A 24,248-nucleotide genomic window follows, 5' to 3' on the forward strand; every position below is an offset into this window, starting at 1 on the left:
CCACAAGCGCCAGTGGGGGATCTGAGAAGGGAAGTATTGGGGCTGCTCTCTCCAAACCTTTTGCACAGAGAAGGCAAGTATACCATGTTTGTTAAAACAAACAAATCCCTTTACAATCACTTTAAACTGAACAGGTGGCAAAAAATGCATATAAACAGATTATCATTAGGCAAAACTGTGTGTGAAAGTGATCGGCAGGTCAGAGAGATACAGGCAGTATAGGTTGTCTGCAGATCTGATCTCTTTCGTAAAAGCTGACATAGGAACTCACCTCTGTCTTCAAAGCCTACCACTGGTCCATAAGGTTGCTCATCATAATAAAGAGAACGGTTGGATACTCAGGAAAGAGTCGAATGCAGAACCAAGTTCAAGGTTAACAAGAAATCCAGAGACATTCAGCTTCCCGAATCACTAGATTTACTGGTTATTCTATAATGCAGTTTTCAATTAAGGTAGGTCATGAATTAAGTATATCTAAACCATTTTTCTATGCGTGTTGGGAGACCCAGTAAGGAGACCCACCAGTACCCACTGGTGCACAGTCATGTTGGAACAGGAAGAGGCCATCCCAAAACTGTTCCCACAAAGTTGGGAGCATGAAATTGTCCAAAATGTCTTGGTACGCTGACGCCTTAAGAGTTCCCTTCACTGGAACTAAGGGGCCAAGCCCAACCCCTGAAAAACAACCTCACACCATAATCCCCCCTCCACCAAGTGATTTGGACCAGTGCACAAAGCAAGGTCCATAAAGACATGGATGAGCGAGTTTGGGGTGGAGGAACTTGACTGGCCTGCACAGAGTCCTAACCTCAACCCGATAGAACACCTTTGGGATGAATTAGAGCGGAGACTCCAAGCCAGGCCTTCTCGTCCACATCAGTGCCTGACAAATGCGTTTCTGGAAGAATAGTCAAACATTCCCATAGAAACACTCCTAAACTTTGTGGAAAGCAGTGTTGCCAACCGCCCATGCTTTTATGGACAGCCAGTAAAAACTGGGGCAATTTTTCCATGCCCGTAAAAGCCCGTAACGTGAAAAACCTGCCAGTGAAAAAATACGCTTTCAGCCAGTGATGCTCTCAGCTCGACTGCATGTGCAGTTCCTGGCTGGAGCTGGCTCAGATCGAGAGTCTCCGATGATCTGACTCTGAGTGAAGCTACTTGTACCCTTTCCCAGCGCACCTTATTTGAGTTCATCACAGGAGATGCTAGTATAGGAAGGAGCGGAGACAGTCTGCAGTGGAGGAGGGAGTTCAGCCTAGCCGAAGGTAAGCTAGCTGAGCAACATGCAGTCCTGTTGGTGGCTTATCTTGGTGGACAGGAGGAGGAGGGGGGAGAGGATGGGCTCTTTGTAGCAGGCCTCTGTCTCATGCTGTTACAGTAGATCGTTTTTGTGTGTGAACTGCTCTGCTTCTAAAGGGAGGACATTTTCTGAGATCTCCCCCAATCTCTATTACACCTCCCTATCCATTACCTGCTCACCAGGCACAGCCTCCTCTCCTGCATGACCACCTCATGTGTCAGGCTGTGGCACTACAAATCCCAGCATGCCAGGAGAGGGGAGACAGCAGCAATATCATAGATCAGCCTGATTTTGTAGATAAAAAGTGCTGGTGTTGTATAGTGTGTGTGTATGCTGTATAATCATTATAGATTTGATTATTTATTGTGCTTGATGGTCTTAAGGTGTTTATAACTCATATATTTTTTTATTAAGTAGTGAGCAAATTTGGTGTGGAAGCACACTGAACTATTTTTATTTGTTTATAATGGAAAGACAGAATAGTGGAGTGATGGGGGAGGTGAATGTACAGAGAGATGGAAAGAGTGAGGAGTGAGTAAAGGATGGAGGTATAGATTGGGTGACAAAGAGATGGATGATGGGATGGAGCAAGGCGTGGAGGGATGTGAGTGAGACAGAGAAATTGAGTGATGGAGCAAAGGATTGAGGGGTGGAGTTATGGAAAGATAGAGGGAAAGACAGAATAATAGAGGGATGAAAGTGATGAAGGATAGAAAGGGTGGAGGGATAGCAGGCACCAGGATTGTTGGATGGACAGTATGATGGAGGGTGGGATGGAGCAAGAGATAAAAGGATGGCATGATGGAGTTATGGAAAAATGAAAGAAGGGAGGGTAACAGAGGGATGGAAGTGATGGAGGGTGAAGAGGTTGGATGGACCTGCAACACAGGGAGGGATGGAGACGGGAGAGGAGGTGAAGGAGGGATGGAGACGGGAGAGGAGGAGAAGGAGGGATGGAGATGGGAGAGGAGGTGAAGGAGGGATGGAGACGGGAGAGGAGGTGAAGGAGGGATGGAGACGGGAGAGGAGGTGAAGGAGGGATGGAGACGGGAAAGGAGGTGAGGGAGGGATGGAGGGATGGAGACGGGAAGGATGGAGACAGGAGGTGATGGAGGGAGGGATAGAGACAGGAGGTGAAGGAGGGATGGAGACAGAAGGTGAAAGAGGGATGGAGACAGGAGGTGAAGGAGGGATGGAGACAGTAGGTGAAGGAGGGATGGAGACAGGAGGTGAAGGAGGGATGCAGCGATGGAGACAGGAGGTGAAAGAGGGATGGATTGATAGAGACAGGAGGTCTTTAGAATTGGGGACATAAAATCTTGTAATCCTGGTGGCTACCTGGGATTTCCCCTCACTTTCTGTGGTGGCTATGGAACAGAAATGAAGGGGAAATCTCTCCAGTTGGACATACTTGACAAAATCTGATGGATTATAATAAGAAAATAAGAAATATGTTTTTTTTTACCTTAATATCTACCAGAAACCACATTGCTAACTGCATATTGTACTTGTTTGTAGCCTAAGTACTCACATTAGCACTGAAAACTGTAATTTTTTTAACTTTTAGAAAATGCCAGTAAAAACGTGGCTGTGCCAGTAAATTTTGAGTGAAGGGTCAGTGAATTTCAGTCTGGTAGGTTGGCAACACAGGTGGGCAGCCTTCCCAGAAGAGTTGAAGCTGTTATAGCTGCAAAAAGTGGGCCAACTCAATATTGAACCTTACCGACTAAGACTGGGATGCGATTAAAGTTCATGTGCGTGTAAAGGCAGGTGTTCCAATACTTTTAGTAATATAGTGTGTGTGTGTATATATATATATATATATATATATATATATATATATATATATATATACATATACACACACATACATACATACATGCTGCAAAAATATATGCATGCATTATATTTTTTTAAAGGCCAATTTAGCCTTTACAGTGAAGGAAAGAAGTATTTGAGTCCCTGCTGATTTTGTATGTTTGCCAGCTGACAAAGAAATGATCAGTCTATAATTTTTATGGTAGGTTTATTTTAACAGTGAGAGACAGCATAACCACAAAAAAAATCAAGAAAAACACATTTCAAAAAAGTTATAAATCGATTTGCATTTTAATGAGTGAAATAAGTATTTGACCCCTTCACAAAACATGACTTAGTACTTGGTGGCAAAACCCTTGTTGGCAATCACAGACGTCAAACGTTTCTTGTAGTTGGCCACCAGTTATGGGGTTAAGGTCTAGAGAATGGCTAGGCCATTCAAGGACCTTAATGTGCTTCTTTATGAGCCACTCCTTCGTTGCCTTGGCTGTGTGTTTTGGGTCAATGTCATGCTGAAATACCCATCCACGACCCATTTTCAATGCCCTGGCTGTGGTAAGGAGGTTCTTGCCCAAGATTTGACGGTACATGACCCCGTGCATCATCACTTTGATGCAGTGAAGTTCTCCTGTCCCCTTAGCAGAACCCCCCCAAAGCATTATGTTTCAACCTCCATGTTTGATGGTGGGGATGGTGTTCTTGGGGGTCATAGGCAGCATTCCTCCTCCTCCAAACATGGCGAGTTGAGTTAATTGCCAAAGAGCCTGATTTTGGTCTCATCTGACCACAACACTTTCACCCAGTTCTCCTCTGAATCATTTGGATGTTCATTGTCAAAATTCAGACAGGCCTGTACATGTGTTTTCTTGAGTAAGGGGACCTTGCGAGATCTTGTATGGAGCCCCAGAACCAGGGAGATTGAGTTATTTTGTGTTTCTTCCATTTGCAAATAGTCCCACCAACTGTTGTCACCCTTTCACCAAGCTGTATATTATTTGGTCTTTGTGAAAGTTATAGAGTCCAAAAGCTGTGGTGCCAATATCTGAAAATTGATCACACCTGAAGTACTGACAGCCTATCTAATTTCTTGAGACCCTAACATGCCAGAAAAGTACAAATACCCCCCAAATGACCCCTTTTTGGAAAGAAGACATTCCAAGGTATTTAGAAAGATGCATGATGAGTTTTTTGAAGTTGTCATTTTTTCCCACAATTCTTTGCAAAATCAAGATTTTTTTTTCCCACAAAATTGTCATATTAGCAGGTTATTTCTCACACACAGCATATGTATACAACAAATTACACCCCAAAACACATTCTGCTATTACTCCCGTGTATGGCGATACCACATGTGTAAGACTTTTACACAGCGTGGCCACATACAGAGGCCGAACATGCACGGAGCACCTTCAGGCGTTCTGGAGCACCCAGGTCAATTCTGACATTTCTCTCCTACATGTAAAAATCATCATTTATTTGCTAGAAAATTACATAGTACCCAAAAACATTGTATATGTTTTTTTTAGCAAAGACCCTAGAGAATACAATGGCGGTTGTTGCAACTTTTTATCTCGCACGGTATTTGCGCAGCAATTTTTCAAATGCTTTTTTTTGGAAAAAAAAAACAGTTTTGTGCTTAAAAAAAAGAAAACAGTAAAGTTAGCCCAATGTTTTTGCATAATGTGAAAGATGAAGTTATGTAAATAGATACCTAACATGTCACCCTTCAAAATTGCACACGCTCGTGGAATGGCGCCAAACTTCGCTACTTAAAAATCCCCATAGTTGATGCTTTAAAATGTTTTAGTGGTTACATGTTTTGAGTTACAGAGGAGGTCTAGGGCCAAAATTATTGCTCTCGCTCTACCGATCGCAGTAATACCTCACATGTGTGGTTTGAACACCATTTTCATATGTGCGCGGGGCTCACGTATGCGTTCGCTTCTGCATGCGAGCACACGGGGACAGGGGCGCTTTAAAAAATTTTTTTTTTTTTATTGTTCATTTTACTTTATTTATTTTAGTTTGACGCTTTTTTCCCAAAAATACATTTTTTTTATACACTTGTATTCCACACACACTGGGATTGGCTGCTGTGAAGCACTATCTGGAAATCGGTGGAAACATCCCACCAGTACAGCAGAGGTTCGTTATTAAAATTATAGCCTAATTGTTTCTTTGTCAGTGGGCAAACGTACAAAATCAGCAGGGGATCAAATACTTATTTCCCTCACTGTAATTATCTGGGGCATAAGATCCAGCAATATATGATTTTCAATTTATTTTCACCTGGTGGTTCTTCAAGTAACATCCTGTCCTAGGGTGACACAGTTTAAAGGTGCCCTTTTGGATAACCCCTACGACCCTGGTCTAATTTCACTTGTGTACTCTTGTAGTCCTAGAATTAACGTAGAACAATTTCCCTCCTTATGTGTGAAAATGAAAATCTGATATTGGTAAAGTTGTCCCACTGGAAACTTGGGACCAGATTTGGACCACTGCAGCCAAAAGTTTAGCTCATGTGCTGGCTGTAGAGGCCAATTAAAAACTCCTCCTTTAAGTGGTATCTGGTCCCTTTGAGGATCTCCCATGCTATCCCAGTCTATTCTCCGCTTTGCTTACAAGGGTGTCATGCCGATGGTTTGTTCCAGCACATCTAGCCAAAAAGGTTGTAGCTAGAGCCTGGAAGCCTGTGAAACTGTCCTTTGCAGAAGTCAAGCACCAGATTTCCTAGGTCATGTTTTATGAAAACTTACGGCTATACAGACTGACACAATAAAAAAAGTCCATAAAGTTTGGAAACCATCGGTCGAGTCCAACCTTTAAGATCATAATTTTGGATGGCTCTGTCCCTCATTGTCACCTCTTCCCCCAACCCCCCTTTCCCCGCACTTGCCATCCTTTCCTCTCCTTTCCTCCATACCACTCACCTGTTGACTAGGTACTATCAATTACTATGCCTATTTTGTGTTATCTATGTACTGTACATACCATAATTACGCTGTACTCAACGGTCAATGAATCTTATGTGCTACCGCTACGAATGTGCTTCTACCACATTTTTTTTTTGTTTTTTTTTTAATTCATAAAAAAAGGAGGGGCTGCATTAGATTTATTTTTGGCTACATTTTAAACTGGTCCAGTCAGTAGGTCTGTAATGTTTAAACTTCCTTCAACAGACCACCCTATCAAAAAAAGTGGCAGTTGGAGGGGTAAGACAAACCATTTAACACTGACAGGGGTGCTTGCAGTGGTCAGTTTTTTATATCATATTATTTAATATCATTTATGTAAAACCTTTATCCCATAAGGAAAAAAAATGTTGCTGTAACTTGTTAGCTAGCTGTTAGCTGAAGTTTACTCAAGTTTATCTAAATCTGCTAGTGCATCTAACACTACCCTCTCCTCAGGTTGACAATGCTGATGTCCAAAGGATAAAAAGCCTGAATAAAAAGAAAAGGTATGCAGCCACCACAATTAAGGATTAATAAGCAGCAATATACAAATTTTTGGGTTCACCACCACTTTATAACGTATCAGTTGTCAAAATGTAAGATATTATATTCATTTCCACATTGTATTTTAAATATTTCTATCCTACTCCTATTAATCTGAATGATTGAGGTTTGTAAATGTACATTGTGAAGATCCCCACACATTTATTTCCTTGAATTCTGTGACAAGTTTTCATTATGCCATGTAAGCACTGATGTGTCTACATTTCACAGAGCCTGCCTTCTGAACTACAGAGGTGCAGAGAAGAGGGGTTTCAGGGGGCGGAGACTGTACAGGAATAACTGCTTGCATGCAGGCAGAATTCGGGAAGTTGTGGAAAGGAGATGGCCAGCAGACAGGCAGTACTCACAACGTGATTGGATCTTTGCACTTTTTGCATTTTTCCTGAAAATGGTGAGCTTCATCCCAATCTCATTATCTGCTCTATTACTGGTCAGTGAGGCTGCCCATCACATTGAAGGCTCAGTAGGTGAGGCCAACTGCAACATTTACAGGAAAAGTTGAGATTTACCTTTCTGACATTGTTGTCACTAAAAGTAAACTGTGCTTATGCATTTTCCACCACATGCTCAGGAGGAATTACATAGGGTGCATGTAATAAGACAACTGAAAGTGCCAGAGCACATATACAGAAGAAATAAAATGCGTAGGAGTTAAGATGGGACCTATAAAAGCAGGGCATGGGACAATCAAACATATAGTACACTATGACCTACCTGCATATTCATAGAACCATTCTAGGCATCTCTTGCTGGAGAAAGCTTCTTCCTCTGCTCTTATTCTGGAGGAATCAAATTTTTTATACATCCTAAAGACATAAATATACATACGCATGTTATAGACATAGACAACTGTAACTATATTACATTTTCGTTGTCAGTTTTTTAAACATAGATTATTTACACACAATTTAAATATGACTTATCAGTTGGCACGACATTAGCAGAAGTTCCCACTAGGGATAGGCTATCTGTTCAAGTCGAACATGAGTTCGACTCGAACATTGGCTGTTCGCCCGTTCGTCGAACAGCGAATAATTTTGGTTGTTTGCGGCAAATTCGAAAAGCCGCAGAACAACCTTTAAAATTCTATGGGAGAAATCTAAAGTGCTAATTTTAAAGGTTAATATGCAAGTTATTGCACATTAATGTGCAGGGGACATGTATCAATGCAAAAAAAAGTTTTAAAAACGGCCGTTTTTTCGGGATAATGATTTTAATAATGCTTAAAGTGAAACAATAAGCCCTTAGGGCAGACCCTAATATCACGGGCATCCCTTATGCAGGTGACAATTATAAACTGAATATGTTCGCTGACGATGCCCTCCTAACTCTCACCAACCCCATCGTCACCCTACCAAATCTCCAGGCCCTTCTAACCCGATTTTCATCTATCTCTGGCCTCCGTATTAACCCACACAAAACTACCGCCCTGAACGTCACTCTCCCAGGCCCCCTAGTCTTACATCTCCAATCCTCCTTCCCTTACCGATGGGCAAGTTCCTCCCTGGACTACTTGGGCGTTAAGTTGACCCCTTCTTACGCCTCCCTTTTCTCCGCCAACTATTACCCACTCTTGCGTACCATCACGGCCCTCATGGCTTCGTGGCGATTTCCCACCTTATCCTGGATCGGTCGTATCCATGCGGTCAAGATGACCATTCTCCCAAAGATTCTTTACTTCTTTCGAACCCTTCCTGTCCGAGTCCCTGCCTTCTATCTGCGGCTACTACAGAACAGACTTCTCTCCTTTATCTGGGCACACAAACGCCCCAGAGTTTCCCGCTCCACTCTCTATGCTCATAGGTTACGGGGTGGACTAGGCGTTCCGGACGTTGCAAAGTACTACCAAGCAGCCCAAATTTCCCAACTCACCATGCTCCACGCGACCTCTGATATCCCCCTATGGGTTCTCCTGGAGGTACCCAATTGCGCGCCTGTCCCTATCTCGGCCTTATTGTGGCTACCCCCTAAAATGCGACCACCTTCTGCTAGCCCTCTCATGACGCACAAAATTGTGGGACTCGATTCGATTCGATACTCAGGCAAACTTATGTCCCCCATTCGTACCGCTGCTCCCCCTCTTGAATAACCCTATGTTCCCACCGGGCCTAGAACAACCCTATATTTTTTCGTGGTGGCCTGCACATGGGTTCTCCCTGGTTCGTCACTTTCTTCGTACCCGCGCCTTCCCTGCGTGGTCCTCGTTTCAAGAGACCCATGATGCTCCACCTGCTGAACTTTTCCGCTACATCCAACTGCGACACTGGATAACTTCCCTCCGGCGCCTAGGCTCCTTCCCATATCAAATGACTGCCTTTGAGCAATTCTGCCAACAATGCGCGGGTGCTCGAGGCACCATTTCCATGATATACTCCTTACTAACTGCTGGCAACACTTCCACTACCCTTTCCTATGTGCTTAAATGGGAACGCGATTTATCCCCCATAGATCTAGCAGATTGGAGTAAAGCCTGGTCCAGTATAGCAAAATGCTCATTTAACACTGCCACGTTGGAGGCGGCCTATAAGGTCCTCCTGCGCTGGTACTGGGTTCCAGCCCGCATCGCCAAATCAAACCCATCTTGCAATGATAGATGCTTCCGAGGTTGTGGTCAAAGAGGAGATGAACTGCACACATGGTGGTCTTGCCCTCGTCTTGTAGGCTTCTGGTCAAGGGTCTTTGGTCTACTTTCCTCCCTATTTCATGTCCACTTCCGCAAAGACCCCAAATTTGCATTACTTCATTGCCCGCTCCCGGGCCTTTTCTCTCATCAACAGAAACTAGCTACATACTTATTTATCGCCGCCAAACGAACAATAGCGAGGGCTTGGAAAAAACCCTCTGTCTCATTCGCAGAGGTGAAGACTTCATTGACGACCCTCATGATTCACGAGAAAATGTCCAGCATCCTTCACGACTCCCATGCAAAATTTATTAAGGTATTGGCCCCGTGGTGGTCCTACACACTCCCCAACCTAAATCCAACTAGCCTAGGTTTGTAAATTCATTTTGAACTAACCTCCAGCCTGGGGGACCCCCTTCCCTCCTCCTCCCATTTCCTCTCTTCCTGGGCCCTTCGCCCGACGTTCTACCCTACACTTATCCAGCCCCCCTCCCCCCCGTAATAGTATATGTGTTCTTCCCTTCTTCTCTTTCCCCCTTCTTTCCCCCTTCTCTTTTCTCCTTTTTTTTTTTCTCTCCTCGTGTTTGTCTGTCACCCTCTTCCCTGATTTGCAGACAACTCTGCTCACCCTTGTCTGCCTCAGCCCCTGGGCCCCATGGCCTGGACAGAGCGCACTGACCTCCGGCCCTGACTGGTAGGTCAACGTCAGTTGATATAATACACCCTTAAAATATGTTTCATTATGTACCGTTATGTAAACCTCTTCTTTATGTTTTTGTACATATCCCCTGCGTGGGAATTCGTTATCTGGGGTTTTTCCCTTCTTTTTTTTTCAATAAAAACATTGTACCAGAAAGTGAAACAATAAAAGTGAAATATTTCTTTAAATTTCGTACCTGGGGAGTGTCTATAGTATGCCTGTAAAGTAGCGCATGTTTCCCGTGTTTATAACAGTCCGAGAGCAAAATGACATCTCTAAAGGAAAAAAAAGTCATTTAAAAGTGCTAGCGCTAGTTCCGGCTATTAATGAATTGTCGGTCCCGACAATACACATAAAAGTCCTTGCCCGGTGGTTTTGGGGGTCTGCGCGCGGGGGGCTTATCGTAATCTGGAAGCCCCCTTTAACAAAGGGGACACCCAGATCCCGCCCCCCCCCATACAAATTGGTAAGGGGTACCAATTGTACCCCTACCATTTCACAAAAAGAGAGTGTTCCTCGCTGGAGATCATCCATCGCTGGAGATCGAGAATTGGATTTCATCTCTGGAGTAGGAGCATGGATTTATTGGATTATGTGGCCTGGTACGGTTCAGGAGGGAGGGGCACACTCTCGTCCCCCCCCCCCCCTCTTTTACTGCGGCCTGCCAGGTTGCATGCTCAGATAAGGGTCTGGTATGGATTTTTGGGAGGAACCCCACGTCATTTTTTTTTATAATTTTGGCACGGAGTTCCCCTTAATATCCATACCAGACCTGAAGGGTCTGGTAATGGAATTTCGGGGGACCCCCACGCATTTTAAAAAAAATGTTTTAATGACTTTCAATGAGTTTTATGTGTATTGTCGGGACCGACAATTCATTAACGACTTAACAACCAGCCAATTGCCAAATGACGGCTACAGGGCGGTTGCTTAACTCTGGGAGGGCGTACTATGACGTCCTCCCAGAATCCCGCTCTCGCGCGCGCACCCGAGAACGTCCGTGACTGGACCCGGCGCAGATCAAGGCCGTTTACCATGCGATCGCTCCGTCAAATGACGGTGCGATCACATGTAAACAAACCGGCGTCATGTCATGATGCCGGTTCCTCCCTCCCCTCTGTGTACTGATCGGTACCAAGGGGGAGGGATCGGATGGCAGCAGCGCTCTGGGCTGGATGTGTAGTGCCCACAGCGCTGCTCTGTGACAAATGCAGTCACATCCAGCCATCCGTCCATCCATCCATGCTCAGCCATCCCTCCATGCTCAGCAATACCCTGCACTACTCTGCATTACTCTGCAATACTCTGCAATATCCTGCAATACTCTGCAATGCTCTGCAATACCCCGCAATACCCTGCAATACCTCGCAATACTCTGCAATACCCTGCAATACTTAGCCATACCCTGCAATACCCTGCCATACTCAGCCATGCGCAGCCGTACTCCGCCATACTCTGCAATACCCGGCCATACTCTGCAATACCTGGCCATACTCTGCAATACCTGGCCATACTCTGCAATACCCTGCCACACTCTGCAATACCCAGCCATACTCTGCAATACCCAGCCATACTCTGCCATACCCAGCCATACTCTGCCATACTCTGCAATACCCAGCCATGCTCAGCCATAGTCGGCCATGCTCAGTCATACTCGGCTGTACTCGGCCTCTGTATGTAGCCAGGCTGTGGAAGTCTCACACATGTGATATCGCCATACTCAGGAGGAGTAGGAGAATCTATTTTGGGGTGTCATTTTTGGGATGTACATGCTATGTGTTAGAAATATTGTATAAATGGACAACTTTGTGTTAAAAAAAAAAAAAAGCGTTTTAACCACTTTCCATCATACGACGTCCTTGACTTTATGCAGGGATATCTGAATGATGCCTGCAGCTACAGGCATCATTCAGATATCAGCTTTTTCAGCCGGCGATTCCCTACACCATACGAACGATCATAGCGGCTGTTCCACTGCTTGATCATTCCTACAGGAGGCGAGAGGGGACTCCCCCCCCTCCCACCGCCCTCAGGTGCTTGTACTGACTCACCACTACGATCAAAGTCATAATCGTTTTTTTATTTTTTTTATCTCAGGCTTCCCAGCCTAGAGGTGAGATGTGGGGTCTTATTGACCCCATATCTCACTGTAAAGAGGACCTGTCATGCCATATTCCTATTACAAGGGATGTTTACATTCCTTGTAATAGGAATAAAAGTGATCAAAAAATTTATTTTTGGGAAAAAAGCGTCAAACAAAAATAAAGTAAAATGAACAATAAAAAAAAATACAAATTTTTTAAAGCGCCCCTGTCCCCGTGTGCTCGCATGCAGAAGCGAACGCATACGTGTGCCCCGCGCACATATGAAAATGGTGTTCAAACCACACATGTGAGGTATTACTGCGATTGGTAGAGCGAGAGCAATAATTTTGGCCCTAGACCTTCTCTGTAACTCAAAACATGTAACCACTAAAACATTTTAAAGCATAAACTATGGGGATTTTTAAGTAGCGAAGTTTGGCGCCATTCCACGAGCGTGTGCAATTTTGAAGGTTGACATGTTAGATATCTATTTACATAACTTCATCTTTCACATTATGCAAAAACATTGGGCTAACTTTACTGTTTTCTTTTTTTTTTAAGCACAAAACTGTTTTTTTTTCCAAAAAAAAGCATTTGAAAAATTGCTGCGCAAATACCGTGCGAGATAAAAAGTTGCAACAACCGCCATTGTATTCTCTAGGGTCTTTGCTAAAAAACATATACAATGTTTTTGGGTACTATGTAATTTTCTAGCAAATAAATTATGATTTTTACATGTAGGAGAGAAATGTCAGAATTGGCCTGGGTGCTCCAGAACGCCTGAAGGTGCTCCGTGCATGTTGGGCCTCTGTATGTGGCCACGCTGTGTAAAAGTCTCACACATGTGGTATCGCCATACACGGGAGTAATAGCAGAATGTGTTTTGGGGTGTAATTTGTTGTATACATATGCTGTGTGTGAGAAATAACCTGCTAATATGACAATTTTGTGGAAAAAAAATCTTGATTTTGCAAAGAATTGTGGGAAAAAATGACAACTTCAAAAAACTCATCATGCATCTTTCTAAATACCTTGGAATGTCTTCTTTCCAAAAAGGGGTCATTTGGGGGGTATTTGTACTTTTCTGGCATGTTAGGGTCTCAAGAAATTAGATAGGCCGTCAGTATTTAAGGTGTGATCAATTTTCAGATATTGGCACCACAGCTTTTGGACTCTATAACTTTCACAAAGACCAAATAATACACTGATTTGGGTTATTTTTACCAAAGATATGTAGCGGTAAAAATTTTGGCCAAAATATATGATGAAAAATTACTAATTTGCAAAATTTTATAACAGAAAGAGGAAAAATTTCTTTTTTCTTTGATAGCGCAAAAAATAAAGAACCCAGCGGTAATCAAATACCACCAAAAGAAAGCTCTATTTGTGTGAAAAAAAGGACAAAAATTTCATATAGGTACAGTGTTACATGACTGAGTAATTGTCATTCAAAATGTGAGAGCACTGAAAGCTGAAAATTGGTCTGGTTATTAAGGGTGTTTAAGTGCCCAGTGGTCAAGTAGTTAATAGCCGGAACTAGCGCTAGCACTTTTAAATGACTTTTTTTTCCTTTAGAAATGTAATTTTGCTCTCGGACTGTTATAAACACGAGAAACATGCGCTAATTTAAAGGCATACTATAGACACCCCCCAGGTACGAAATTTAAAGGAATATTTCACTTTTATTGTTTCACTTGAAGCATTATTAAAATCACTGCTCCCGAAAAAACGGCCGTTTTTAAAACTTTTTTTTGCATTGATACATGTCCCCTGGAGCAGGACCCGGGTCCCTAAACACTTTTTATGACAATAACTTGCATATTAACCTTTAAGATTAGCACTTTTGATTTTTCATGTTCGTGTCCCATAGACTTTAACGGTGTTCACGTGTTCGAACAAATTTTTGTCTGTTCGCATGTTCTGGATGCAAACCGAACAGGGGGGTGTTCGGCCCATCCCTAGTTCCCACTAAAACTGACACATACACACATGTATACCATTCTTCAAATCCTCACAGCCCTGTCTGTACTTTGTACAGAGGTCTGTAGATTGTACTGAGGTCAATCATTAAGATTGTCCTCTACAATCAAGGTGTCCATACATGGATCAAAATTCATCTGGTCCATGCTAAACTGATGGAATTGTGATCCACGCATGGCTGTTTATTTTTTTATTTATGCCTGGAGTTTGGTTTTAAACCACTTCAATACAAGTTACTTTCACCCCCTTCCTGCCCAGGCCAATTCTCAGCTTTCAGCGCTGTCACGCTTTGAATGACAATTGTGCTGTCATGCAATGCTGCCCCCCAAACAACATTTTTATCATTTTTTTGAGACAGATAGAGCTTTCTTTTGGTGGTATTTAATCACCACTGAGTTTTTTATTTTTTGCTAAACTAACAAAATAAATACAAACATTTTGAAAAAAAAGAAAAAAGTTTTTATGTGGTTTAAAATGTTGTAAATAAGTAATTTTTCTCCTTCACTGACATGCACTGATGAGGCGGCACTGATGAGGTGGCACTAATATGCAGCGCCGATGAGAACTAAAAGGCGTCACTGATAGAAAGCACTGGTATACAGCACTGATGGGCACTCCCAATAGGCACTGATTGGCATCACTGATGGGCACGGGCAGGTATTGCTGATGGGGCTGCAATGATATTCATTGCCCTATGATCAGTGCAGATCTCCCCTGTGAGAAAAGCCACTTATCGGCTCTCCTCTACTCACATGCTGTCAGCGTGAAGAGGAATGTTGCCACTTCCTATATACACTGTGATCAGCTGTGATTGGACACACAGCTGATCACATGGTAAAGAGCCTTTATCGTGATCGGAGATGTGGTGGGTCTGAGCGTCTCACAACGCACCACTGATCGCCGGGGGTGCACACAAGCAGCTTGTTCTGAAGGACTGTGAAGGATGAAGCCCTATCTGCACTTTACAAGTGTAGCATGTACCTGCCTGCCCCACCTTCATACCACTCCAGTCAGCAGTGCAATATAACCTGCTGTATATGGAGCTGTGCCTGCTGCATGCCCCGGCACGAATGTATAGATGGCAACAGGATGTGCAGTGTGTGTGTGCCAGGTTGCTGGTGCTCAAAGCGATTTCCCTATGCTACAGATGAAAGAAGCTGTAATCAACTGTGCAAGACTTCTTAGAGCCACCCAAGCACTGATTGTAGTGCAATGTCAAGTGAATGAAAATGTTGCTCTCTGGCTCATGTATCAGGGTGGCACGCACAGGCATCAATCAGCATTTCTGGTGTGGAGGAAAACTTTTGCCGGGCATCCATCTTAACCATTTGCGTACTGGGCACTTTTACCGCCTTCCTGACCAGGCCAATTTTCACCTTTCAGCGCTGTCCCACTTTGAGCGACAACTGCGCGGTCATGCAACACTGTACCCATATGAATTTGAGACAGAGCTTTCTTTTGGTGGTATTTAATCACCACTGAGTTTTTTAATTTTTGCTAAACAAATGAAAAAAGACTGAAAATTTTGAAAAAACAACAACTTTTTCTTTGTTTCTGTTAGAAAATTTTGCAAATAAATATTTTTTCTCCTTCACTGATGGTGATGAGGCTGCACTGATGAGGCTGCACTCATGGGCACTGATGAAGAGGCAATGATGAGGCTGCACTGATAAGGTGGCACTATTGGGCATGCACTGATTATCAGGGTACTGATGATCAGTGCCCTGCTTATATACAGTATCTCACAAAAGTAAGTACACCCCTCACATTTTTTTCAAATATTTTATTATATCTTTAAATGTGACAACACTGAAGAAATTACACTTTGCTACACTGCTTGTATAGCAGTGTAAATTTGCTGTTCCCTCAAAATAACTCAACACACAGCCATTAATGTCTAAACCACTGGCAACAAAAGTGAGTACACCCCTAAGTGAAAATGTCCAAATTGGGCCCAATTAGTCATTTTCCCTCCCCGGTGTCACGTGATTCGTCAGTGTTACAAGGTCTCGGGTGTGAATGGGGAGCAGGTGAGTTAAATTTGGTGTTATCGCTCTCACTCTCTCATACTGGTCACTGGAAGTTCAATAAGGTACCTCATGGCAAAGAACTCTCTGAGGATCTGAAAAAATGAATTGTTGCTCTACATAAAGATGGCCTAGGCTATAAGAAGTTTACCAAGACCCTAAAACTAAGCTGCAGCACAGTAGCCAAGACCTTACAGCAGTTTAACAGGACAGGTCCCACTCAGAACAGGCCTCGCAATGGTCGACCAAAGAAGTTTAGTGCGTGTGCTGAGGTATGAGTGCTGCCAGCATTGCTGCAGAGGTTGAAGGGATGGGGGTCAGCCTGTCAGTGCTCAGACCATACACCGCACACTGCATCAAGTTGGTCTGCATGGCTGTCATCCCAGAAGGAAGCCTCTTCTAAAGATGATACACAAGAAAGCCTGCAAACAGTTTGCTGAAGACAAGCAGACTAAGGACATGGATTACTGGAACCTTGTCCTGTGGTCTGATGAGACCAAGATCAACTTATTTGGTTCAGATGGTGTCAAGCGTGTGTGGCGGCAACCAGGTGAGGAGTACAAAGACAAGTGTGTCTTGCCTACAGTCAAGCATAGTGGTGGGAATGTCATGGTCTGGGGCTGCAGCACTGAGGAGCTACAGTTCATTGAGGGAACCACGAATGCCAAAATGTACTGCGACATACTGAAGCAGAGCACGATCCCTTCCTTTTGAAGACTGGGCTGCAGGGCAGTATTCAAAAATCATAACGACCCCAAACACAGCTCCAAGAGGACCACTGCCTTGCTAAAGAAGCTGAGGGTAAAGGTGATGGACTGGCCAAGCATGTCTCCAAACCTAAACCCTATTGACCATCTGTGGGGCATCCTTAAACGGAAGGTGGAGGAGCACAAGGTCGCTAACATCCACCAGCTCCATGATGTCGTCATGGAGGAGTGGAAGAAGACTCCAGTGGCAACCTGTGAATCTCTGGTGAACTCCATGCCCAGGAGGGTTAAGGCAGTGCTGGAAAATAATGGTGGCTACACAAAATATTGACACTTTGGGCCCAATTTGGACATTTTCACTTAGGGGTACTCAGTTTTGTTGCCAGCGGTTTAGACATTAATGGCTGTGTGTTGAGTTATTTTGAGGGGACACTGTTATACAAACTGTACACTCACTACTTTAACATTGTAGCAAGTGTAATTTCTTTAGTTTTGTCACACGAAAAGATATAATAAAGTATTTACAAAAATGTGAGAGGTGTACTCACTTTTGTGAGAAATATATATATATATATATATATATATATATATATATATATATATATATATATATATATATATATATATATATATATATATACATATATATACACACACCACACAGTTGTGCTCAACAGTTTGCATACCCTGGCATAAATTTTGGCGTTAGTATTGAAAATATGACTGATCATGCCAAAAAACTGTCTTTTATTTAAGGATAGCAATCACATAAAGCCATTTATTATCACATAGGTTTTTGGATCCTTTTTAAATCATAACAACAGAAATCACCCAAATGGCCGTGATAAAAAGTTTACATACCCTGAAAGGTTTGGCCTTGGCACAGACACAGACAGTGACACACACAGGTTAAAATGGCAATTAAAGGTTAATTTCCCACATTTGTGGCTTTTTAAATTAGTGTCTGTGTATAAATAGTCAATGAGTTTGTTTGTTCTCACATGGATGCACTAAGCAGGCTAGACACTGAGCCATGAGATGATAGAAAAGAACAGTCAAAAGACCTGCATAAAAAGGTAATGAAACTTTACAAAGATGGAAAGAGATATAAAAAGATATCCAAAACCTTGAATATGCCAGTCAGTATTGTTCAATCACTTAATAAGAAGTGAAAAATTTGGGGATCTCTTGATACCAAGCCAAGGTCAGGTAGATCAAGAAAGATTTCAGCCACAACTGGCACAGGAACTGTCCAGGATACAAAGAAAAACCCACAGGTAACCTCAGGAGAAATACAGGCTGCTCTGGAAAAAGATGGTGTGGTTGTTTTTAAATAGCACAATACGATAAAACTTGAACAAAAAAGAGCTGCATGGTCAAGTTGCCAGAAAGAAGCCTCTACTGTACAAGTTTCACAAAAATTCCTGATTACAATATGCCCAACAACACCGACTTTTTGGAGAGCAGCCTGTATTTCTCCTGTTCCTGTGGCTGCAATATTTCTTGGTATACCTGACCTTAGCTTGGAATCAAAAGAGCCCCTAATTTTCCACTTCTTAATAAGTGATTAAACAGTACTGGCTGGCATATTCAAGGTTTTGGATATCTTTTTATATCCTTTTCCATCTTTGTAAAGTTTCAGTACCTTGTTACGCAGGTCTTTTGACTGTTCTTTTCTACCTCCTCGTGGCTCAGTGTCTAGCCTGCTTAGAGCATCAATGTGAGAGCTAACAAATTCATTGACTATTTATACACATACACTAATTTTGATGTAAAAAGCCACACATGTGGGAAATTAACCTTTTATTGCCATTATAACCTGCGAGTGTGCCACCTTCTGTGTCTGTACCAAGGCCAAACATCCCAGGGTATGTAAACTTTTTTTATCAGGGCCATTTGGGTGATTTCTGTTACCATTATGATTTAAAAAGGATCCAAAAAACTATGTGATGATAAATGGCTTCATGTAATTGCTATTCTTAAATAAAAGACATTTTTTTAGCATGATCAGTCATATTTTCCATATTAATGCCAAAATTTCACAATTTCTGCCAGGGTAAGCAAACTTTTGAGCACAACTGTATGTATATATATATATATATATATATATATATATATATATATATATATATATATATATATATATATATATATATATATATATATATATATATATATATATATATATATAAAAATAATAAATATTATATATTCATATATACACACACACAGAGTGTACCCTATAAGCCAACTTGTATTATGCAAACTTATCTGTGGGATTTACCAGAGAAGATATTGGATGACACTTTCTGGGTCACGGTACCCTGTATAGGTAATTTTCACCATATTTTGATTACCCCTTTCGAGATTTATTGCAACAAGAACTGTAACAGTGATGTATGTGGGGCCAGTTTTTCCAGGCTGTAAAGATGGGAGTGTGGGGCCAGTTTTGTGCGATACTACAAAAAGAAATCTGGTAACTAGTACTATGATGGGTAGCCGTAATATGACCAGGATAATTTGTATGGTTTCTGTCAAGCAACACACCAATTTGGGACAGTTCAAAAGATGAATAAGGGTCCGTCTGGTATTTTTTAAAGGAGAGAACACCTTTAATTCAGTAAAAAAAATGCAAAGCATCCTGTGAATGGTAACAGTGCAAAAGGAGAGATCCCTGGGTCATGCAGAAAGGTCTTATCATAAAAGAAAAACTACAGAATCAATGTCCACAAAAGCAAATGACCAACATCCTCTGTAAATATACACAGAACCACACTAGGGCCATCTAAATGTTGCAAGCTAGCTTTATTTAAAGCATTTTAAACATGTAAGTGCCGGTTCACACAGGGGCGACTTGTCAGGCGACCTAGCCGCCTGACAAGTCGCCTCCCGTTCTGTACAATGGAACCGTTCTAATAGGAGCGATGCAAGTCACTCCGACTTAGAAAAAGGTTCCTGTACTACTTTGCGGGCGACTTGGGGCGACTTGCATAGACTTCTATACAGAAGTCGTTTTGCAAGTCGCCGTGGCAGTCGTGTGCAGGTCGCCTCGGTGAGGCGACCTGCAAGTCGTGCCGCCCCTGTGTGAACCGGGGCTAAGGCATACCAATTACATTAAACTAATTTGCAACAATCATGCACCATCGATCATATATTAATTTATTACTATTATCATCATCAATGGACAAATAACAGTTGACTACATCCCAACCTCCTTGTTGATGTGGAGAAGCATCTTTATTTCAAGCTTAGTGCTCTACCATAACTAACAGCCAGCAAACACCAAATCCTTCAAGCAACAAAATTAACCTCAGGATAAAGGAAAATAAAAGTCAATGTGAATATTATCACTTAACCACTTGCTGACCGCCTCCTGTAGATATACGTCGGCAGAATGGCACGGCTGTCCAAAGTAATGTACCTGTATGTTACTTTGAATTTGTCGCCGTGCGCGCGCCTGCCGCGAGCTTCATGAGCTTCGATCGCCGCGAGGATACCCGCGATCGCCTCACGGAGAGGACGAACGGGGAGATGCTGATGTAAACAGCATCTCCCCGTTCTGCCTAGTGACAGTGTCACTGATCTCTGCTCCCTGTCATCGGGAGCAGAGATCAGTGACGTGTCACACACAGCCCATCCCCCCTACAGTTAGAACACATCCCTAATACTGACTTAACCCCTCCCAGCCCCTAGTGGTTAACCCCTTCACTGCCAGTGTCATTTACACAGGAATCAGTGCATTTTTATAGCACTGATTGCTGTATAAATGACAATGGTCCCAAAAATGTGTCAAAAATGTCCGATGTGTCCGCCATGTCGCAGTCACAAAAAAAAATCACTGATCGCCGCCCTTACTAGTAAAAAAAAATTATTAATAAAAATGCCATAAAACTATCCCCTATTTTGTAAACGCTATAACTTTTGCGCAAACCAATCAATAAACGCTTATTGCGATTTTTTTTTACCAAAAATATGTAGAAGAATACATATCGGCCTAAACTGAGGAAAAAAATTTTTTTTTTATATATTTTGGGGGATATTTATTATAGCAAAATGTAAAAAATAATGCGTTTTTTTCAAAATGGTCGCTCTTATTTTGTTTATAGCGCAAAAAATAAAAATTGCAGAGGTGATCAAATATCACCAAAAGAAAGCTCTATTTGTGGGGAAAAACAACATCAATTTTGTTTGGGAGCCATGTCACACGACCGCGCACTTGTCAGTTAAAGCAATGCAGTGCGGAATCGCAAAAAACGCACTGGTCAGGAAGGGGGTAAATCTTTCCGGGGCTGAAGTGGTTAAAGGATCACTAAAGATATATATATTTTTTTTTAAATAACAAACATGTTATACTTACCTCCACTGTGCAGCGAGTTTTGCACAGAGTGGCCCCGAACCTGGTCTTCTGGGGTCCCTCGGCGGCTGTCTCGGCTCCCCCCCGCAAGGACTCAACACCTTCATGCAAGCTCCCTCGCATGGTGTTGAGTGCTTGCGGGCACGCTCCCGTGATACAGCCGGTGGCCACAGTGGCGTAGCGTGAGGGGTGCGGAGGGGGCCGCGGCCCTAGGAGCAACATTTAGGGGGGGCGAAATTCCGTGCCACTGTGTGACTACTGGCTGCCTCCTCCTAAACTCACTGCCCTGTGTCCCCACGCTCTGGCCGCCATGTTCAGTCTCCGACGCCCTGTGATTGGCCGTATGGGGTCATTTGCGGTGGCGGGGCTGGCCTGTCCACGATCGCGGTACATCCTGGAGTCCCGCCTCTGCACATGTTCAGTCTCCGGCACCCTGTGATTGGGTAAATGGGGTCATTTGCGGAGGCGGGACTCCAGGAGCAAGCACGAGCGTTAACAGGCCAGCCCCGCCACTGCACATGACCCCATACGCCCAATCACAAGGCGCCGGAGACTGAACATGGCGGAGCGCAGGGGGACACAAAAATTTGAGATTGTGAGCCGCCGCTGTCTCCTCCTCCTCCTGCTCCCCTCCGGACCGATGGAAAACAAAGAAGAAAAGGTGAGACTCCCTCGTGATGAGAGTCGTGTTGCTGGCCTCCGGGGGGGGGGACACGGTCTGGGAAGAGGGAGCAGCCAGCCAGAGAGAGAGAGTGAGTAGAAGAGCAGCTAGAGTCATGCAGTGTAGTGGTCAGTATAGGAATACTGTAGGTAGGATAGTGTAGTGGACAGTAAATTGGTCAGTGCAGTATAGTGGACAGTATAGTATAGAGGTCAGTATAGTGGACAGTATAGTGTAGTGGACAGTATAGTATAGTGTAGTGGACAGTATAGTGTAGTGGACAGTATAGTATAGTGTAGTGGTCAGTATAGTGGACAGTATAGTGTAGTGGACAGTATAGTGGTCAGTATAGTGTAGTAGACAGTATAGTGTAGTGGACAGTATAGTGGTCAGTATAGTGTAGTGGTCAGTGTAGTGGACAGTATAGTGTAGTGGACAGTATAGAGGTCAGTATAGTGGACAGTATAGTGTAGTGGACAGTATAGTATAGTGGTCAGTATAGTGTAGTGGTCAGTGTAGTGGTCAGTATAGTGTAGTGGTCAGTATAGTGGACAGTATAGAGGTCAGTGTAGTGGTCAGTATAGTGTAGTGGACAGTATAGAGGTCAGTGTAGTGGTCAGTATAGTGTAGTGGACAGTATAGTGGTCAGTATAGTGTAGTGGTAAGTATAGCGGACAGTATAGTATAGTGGACAGTATAGTGGACGATATAGTGGTCAGTGTAGTGGACAATATAGTGTAGTGGGCAGTATAGTGTAGTGGACAGTATAGTGGTCAGTATAGTGTAGTGGACAGTATAGTGGTCAGTGTAGTGGGCAGTATAGTGTAGTGGACAGTATAGTAGTCAGTGTAGTATAGTAGTCAGTGTAGTATAGTGGTCAGTGTAGTATAGTGGTCAGTGTTGTGGTCAATATAGTGGACAGTATAATGTAGTGGTCAGTATAGTGGACAGTGTAGTGGTCAGTATAGGAATCAGGTTGGTTAGTACTATTGTAGGAAGGGAAGGGACAGGACTCAGGGAGTGCTAAAAGTCCGCAGGTTAGGGGGCGCAAATTACTTGCCTTGCCCCGGGCGCTGACAACCCACGCTACGCCACTGGGCGGCCATAGCCGATCACTGTATCACTCGGCCCCGCCCTCCAGCATGCCGCGTCATTGGATGTGACTGACAGCAGAGCAAGCCAATGGCTGCGTGCTTTCAATCCATCCACTGTAACCAATCAACGGCCAGGCTGAGCGGCGAAGAGCATGTCGGGGGCGAGCACGGGACTTTCGAGGGGTCAGGTAAGTAAAACGGGGGGGCTGGGGGGGGGCGGTATTGTCGGATGTTTTTTCACCTTAATGCATAGAATGCAGTAAAGTGGATGTAAACCCGAAAAATATTTTTTTTTATATATATCATACTGTAGAGTATAAGATTTGCTATCATTTGAGCCCAGTCTTGCCACACAGAGTTAATCCATCTCTGAGCAATCCCCTTTTATTGTTCAGTGAGACAATTCTTGACAGACTGAGAAAAACTTTGTCAAATCCTCCCCCTTGCTGTGAGTGACAGGTGATTTACATCTCGTGTATTAGCCTAAGAGACTTGCAGTATTTTTAAATTCCCTCCCCCACTCATTTCTTCAGCAGCTCTGCAAGGATTGGCTGTTCCACACCTCACCATGATTTGGCATGCTGAAGTCATGTGGTTACTTTTCTGTCTTTTCACTGGATGTTAGAGATCATAGCAGAAGTTCAGCAGAAGTTCAGTGTTAGAAATACACAGAGAAAATGAATATTAACAAGGGGAGTGTAGAGGTGGGCGGGGAGTCTACTGACATCAGAACTCCACCCACCGAGCTCCAGACAACAGACCCACCTACAGAATATGCAGTTTTTCGGCTCTCATGACAGACAGAGGGGAGACATTTGACAGGTAAAGATACATGCAGGAGGCATGTATATCCTTATAGATAACCCCTATGGCAGTAGTTTAGAAAGGATGACATTGGGTTTACATCCACTTTAATGTGAAAAAACTTTCACCTTTACAACCCCTTTAAGTATAATTTGCTGATGTACACACACTTTTATTTATTTTAACAATCCATTATGTTTCTAAACATTCCTCCATTAAAATGAAATAAAAATGACTAAAAACAGAAGATAAAACAATTGATCGCAAATACCTACCCATCATGTCTACTTTTCTTAGCCAACAGGTCATCTCCTGCTGCAGGTCTCCTCTTTTTCCTTGGTGGCATAGTCTTACTAAAACAGTCTGAAGTGCTGCACGAACGCAGACTCCCTGAAAAAGAAAGAATTATCATCAATAACCCAAGGAAAGGTTCACATTTAGCAAGTATTGTGTTCCTCTTCTATAATCATCAGACATCTGATATGTGCTACACTGGTACTACACAAGAAAGGTGCATTGCGGGGTTAAGTCACAAATACTGGAGCAGGAAGGAAGAATATGGAGGATGGAAAAAA

The 24,248-nt window shown here is 43.1% G+C and overlaps 1 protein-coding gene across 3 annotated transcripts in view; it reads right to left on the reverse strand.

Moving 5' to 3' along the window:
• DCUN1D4 (defective in cullin neddylation 1 domain containing 4) overlaps positions 1-24,248 on the reverse strand; it is a 141,678-nt gene that overhangs the window by 45,354 nt on the left and 72,076 nt on the right. For all 3 annotated transcript variants that reach the window (XM_073608459.1, XM_073608460.1, XM_073608458.1), the window contains 2 exons: positions 23,949-24,063; positions 7,354-7,445 (listed from right to left, as the gene is read on the reverse strand). In XM_073608459.1, coding sequence (XP_073464560.1) covers positions 7,354-7,445; positions 23,949-24,063 — 207 coding nt within the window. The remainder of the gene's footprint in view (positions 1-7,353; positions 7,446-23,948; positions 24,064-24,248) is intronic.

The sequence above is a fragment of the Aquarana catesbeiana genome, linkage group LG01 (genome assembly GCF_042186555.1).
Source record: "Aquarana catesbeiana isolate 2022-GZ linkage group LG01, ASM4218655v1, whole genome shotgun sequence".
In the NCBI taxonomy this organism is placed as follows: domain Eukaryota; kingdom Metazoa; phylum Chordata; class Amphibia; order Anura; family Ranidae; genus Aquarana; species Aquarana catesbeiana.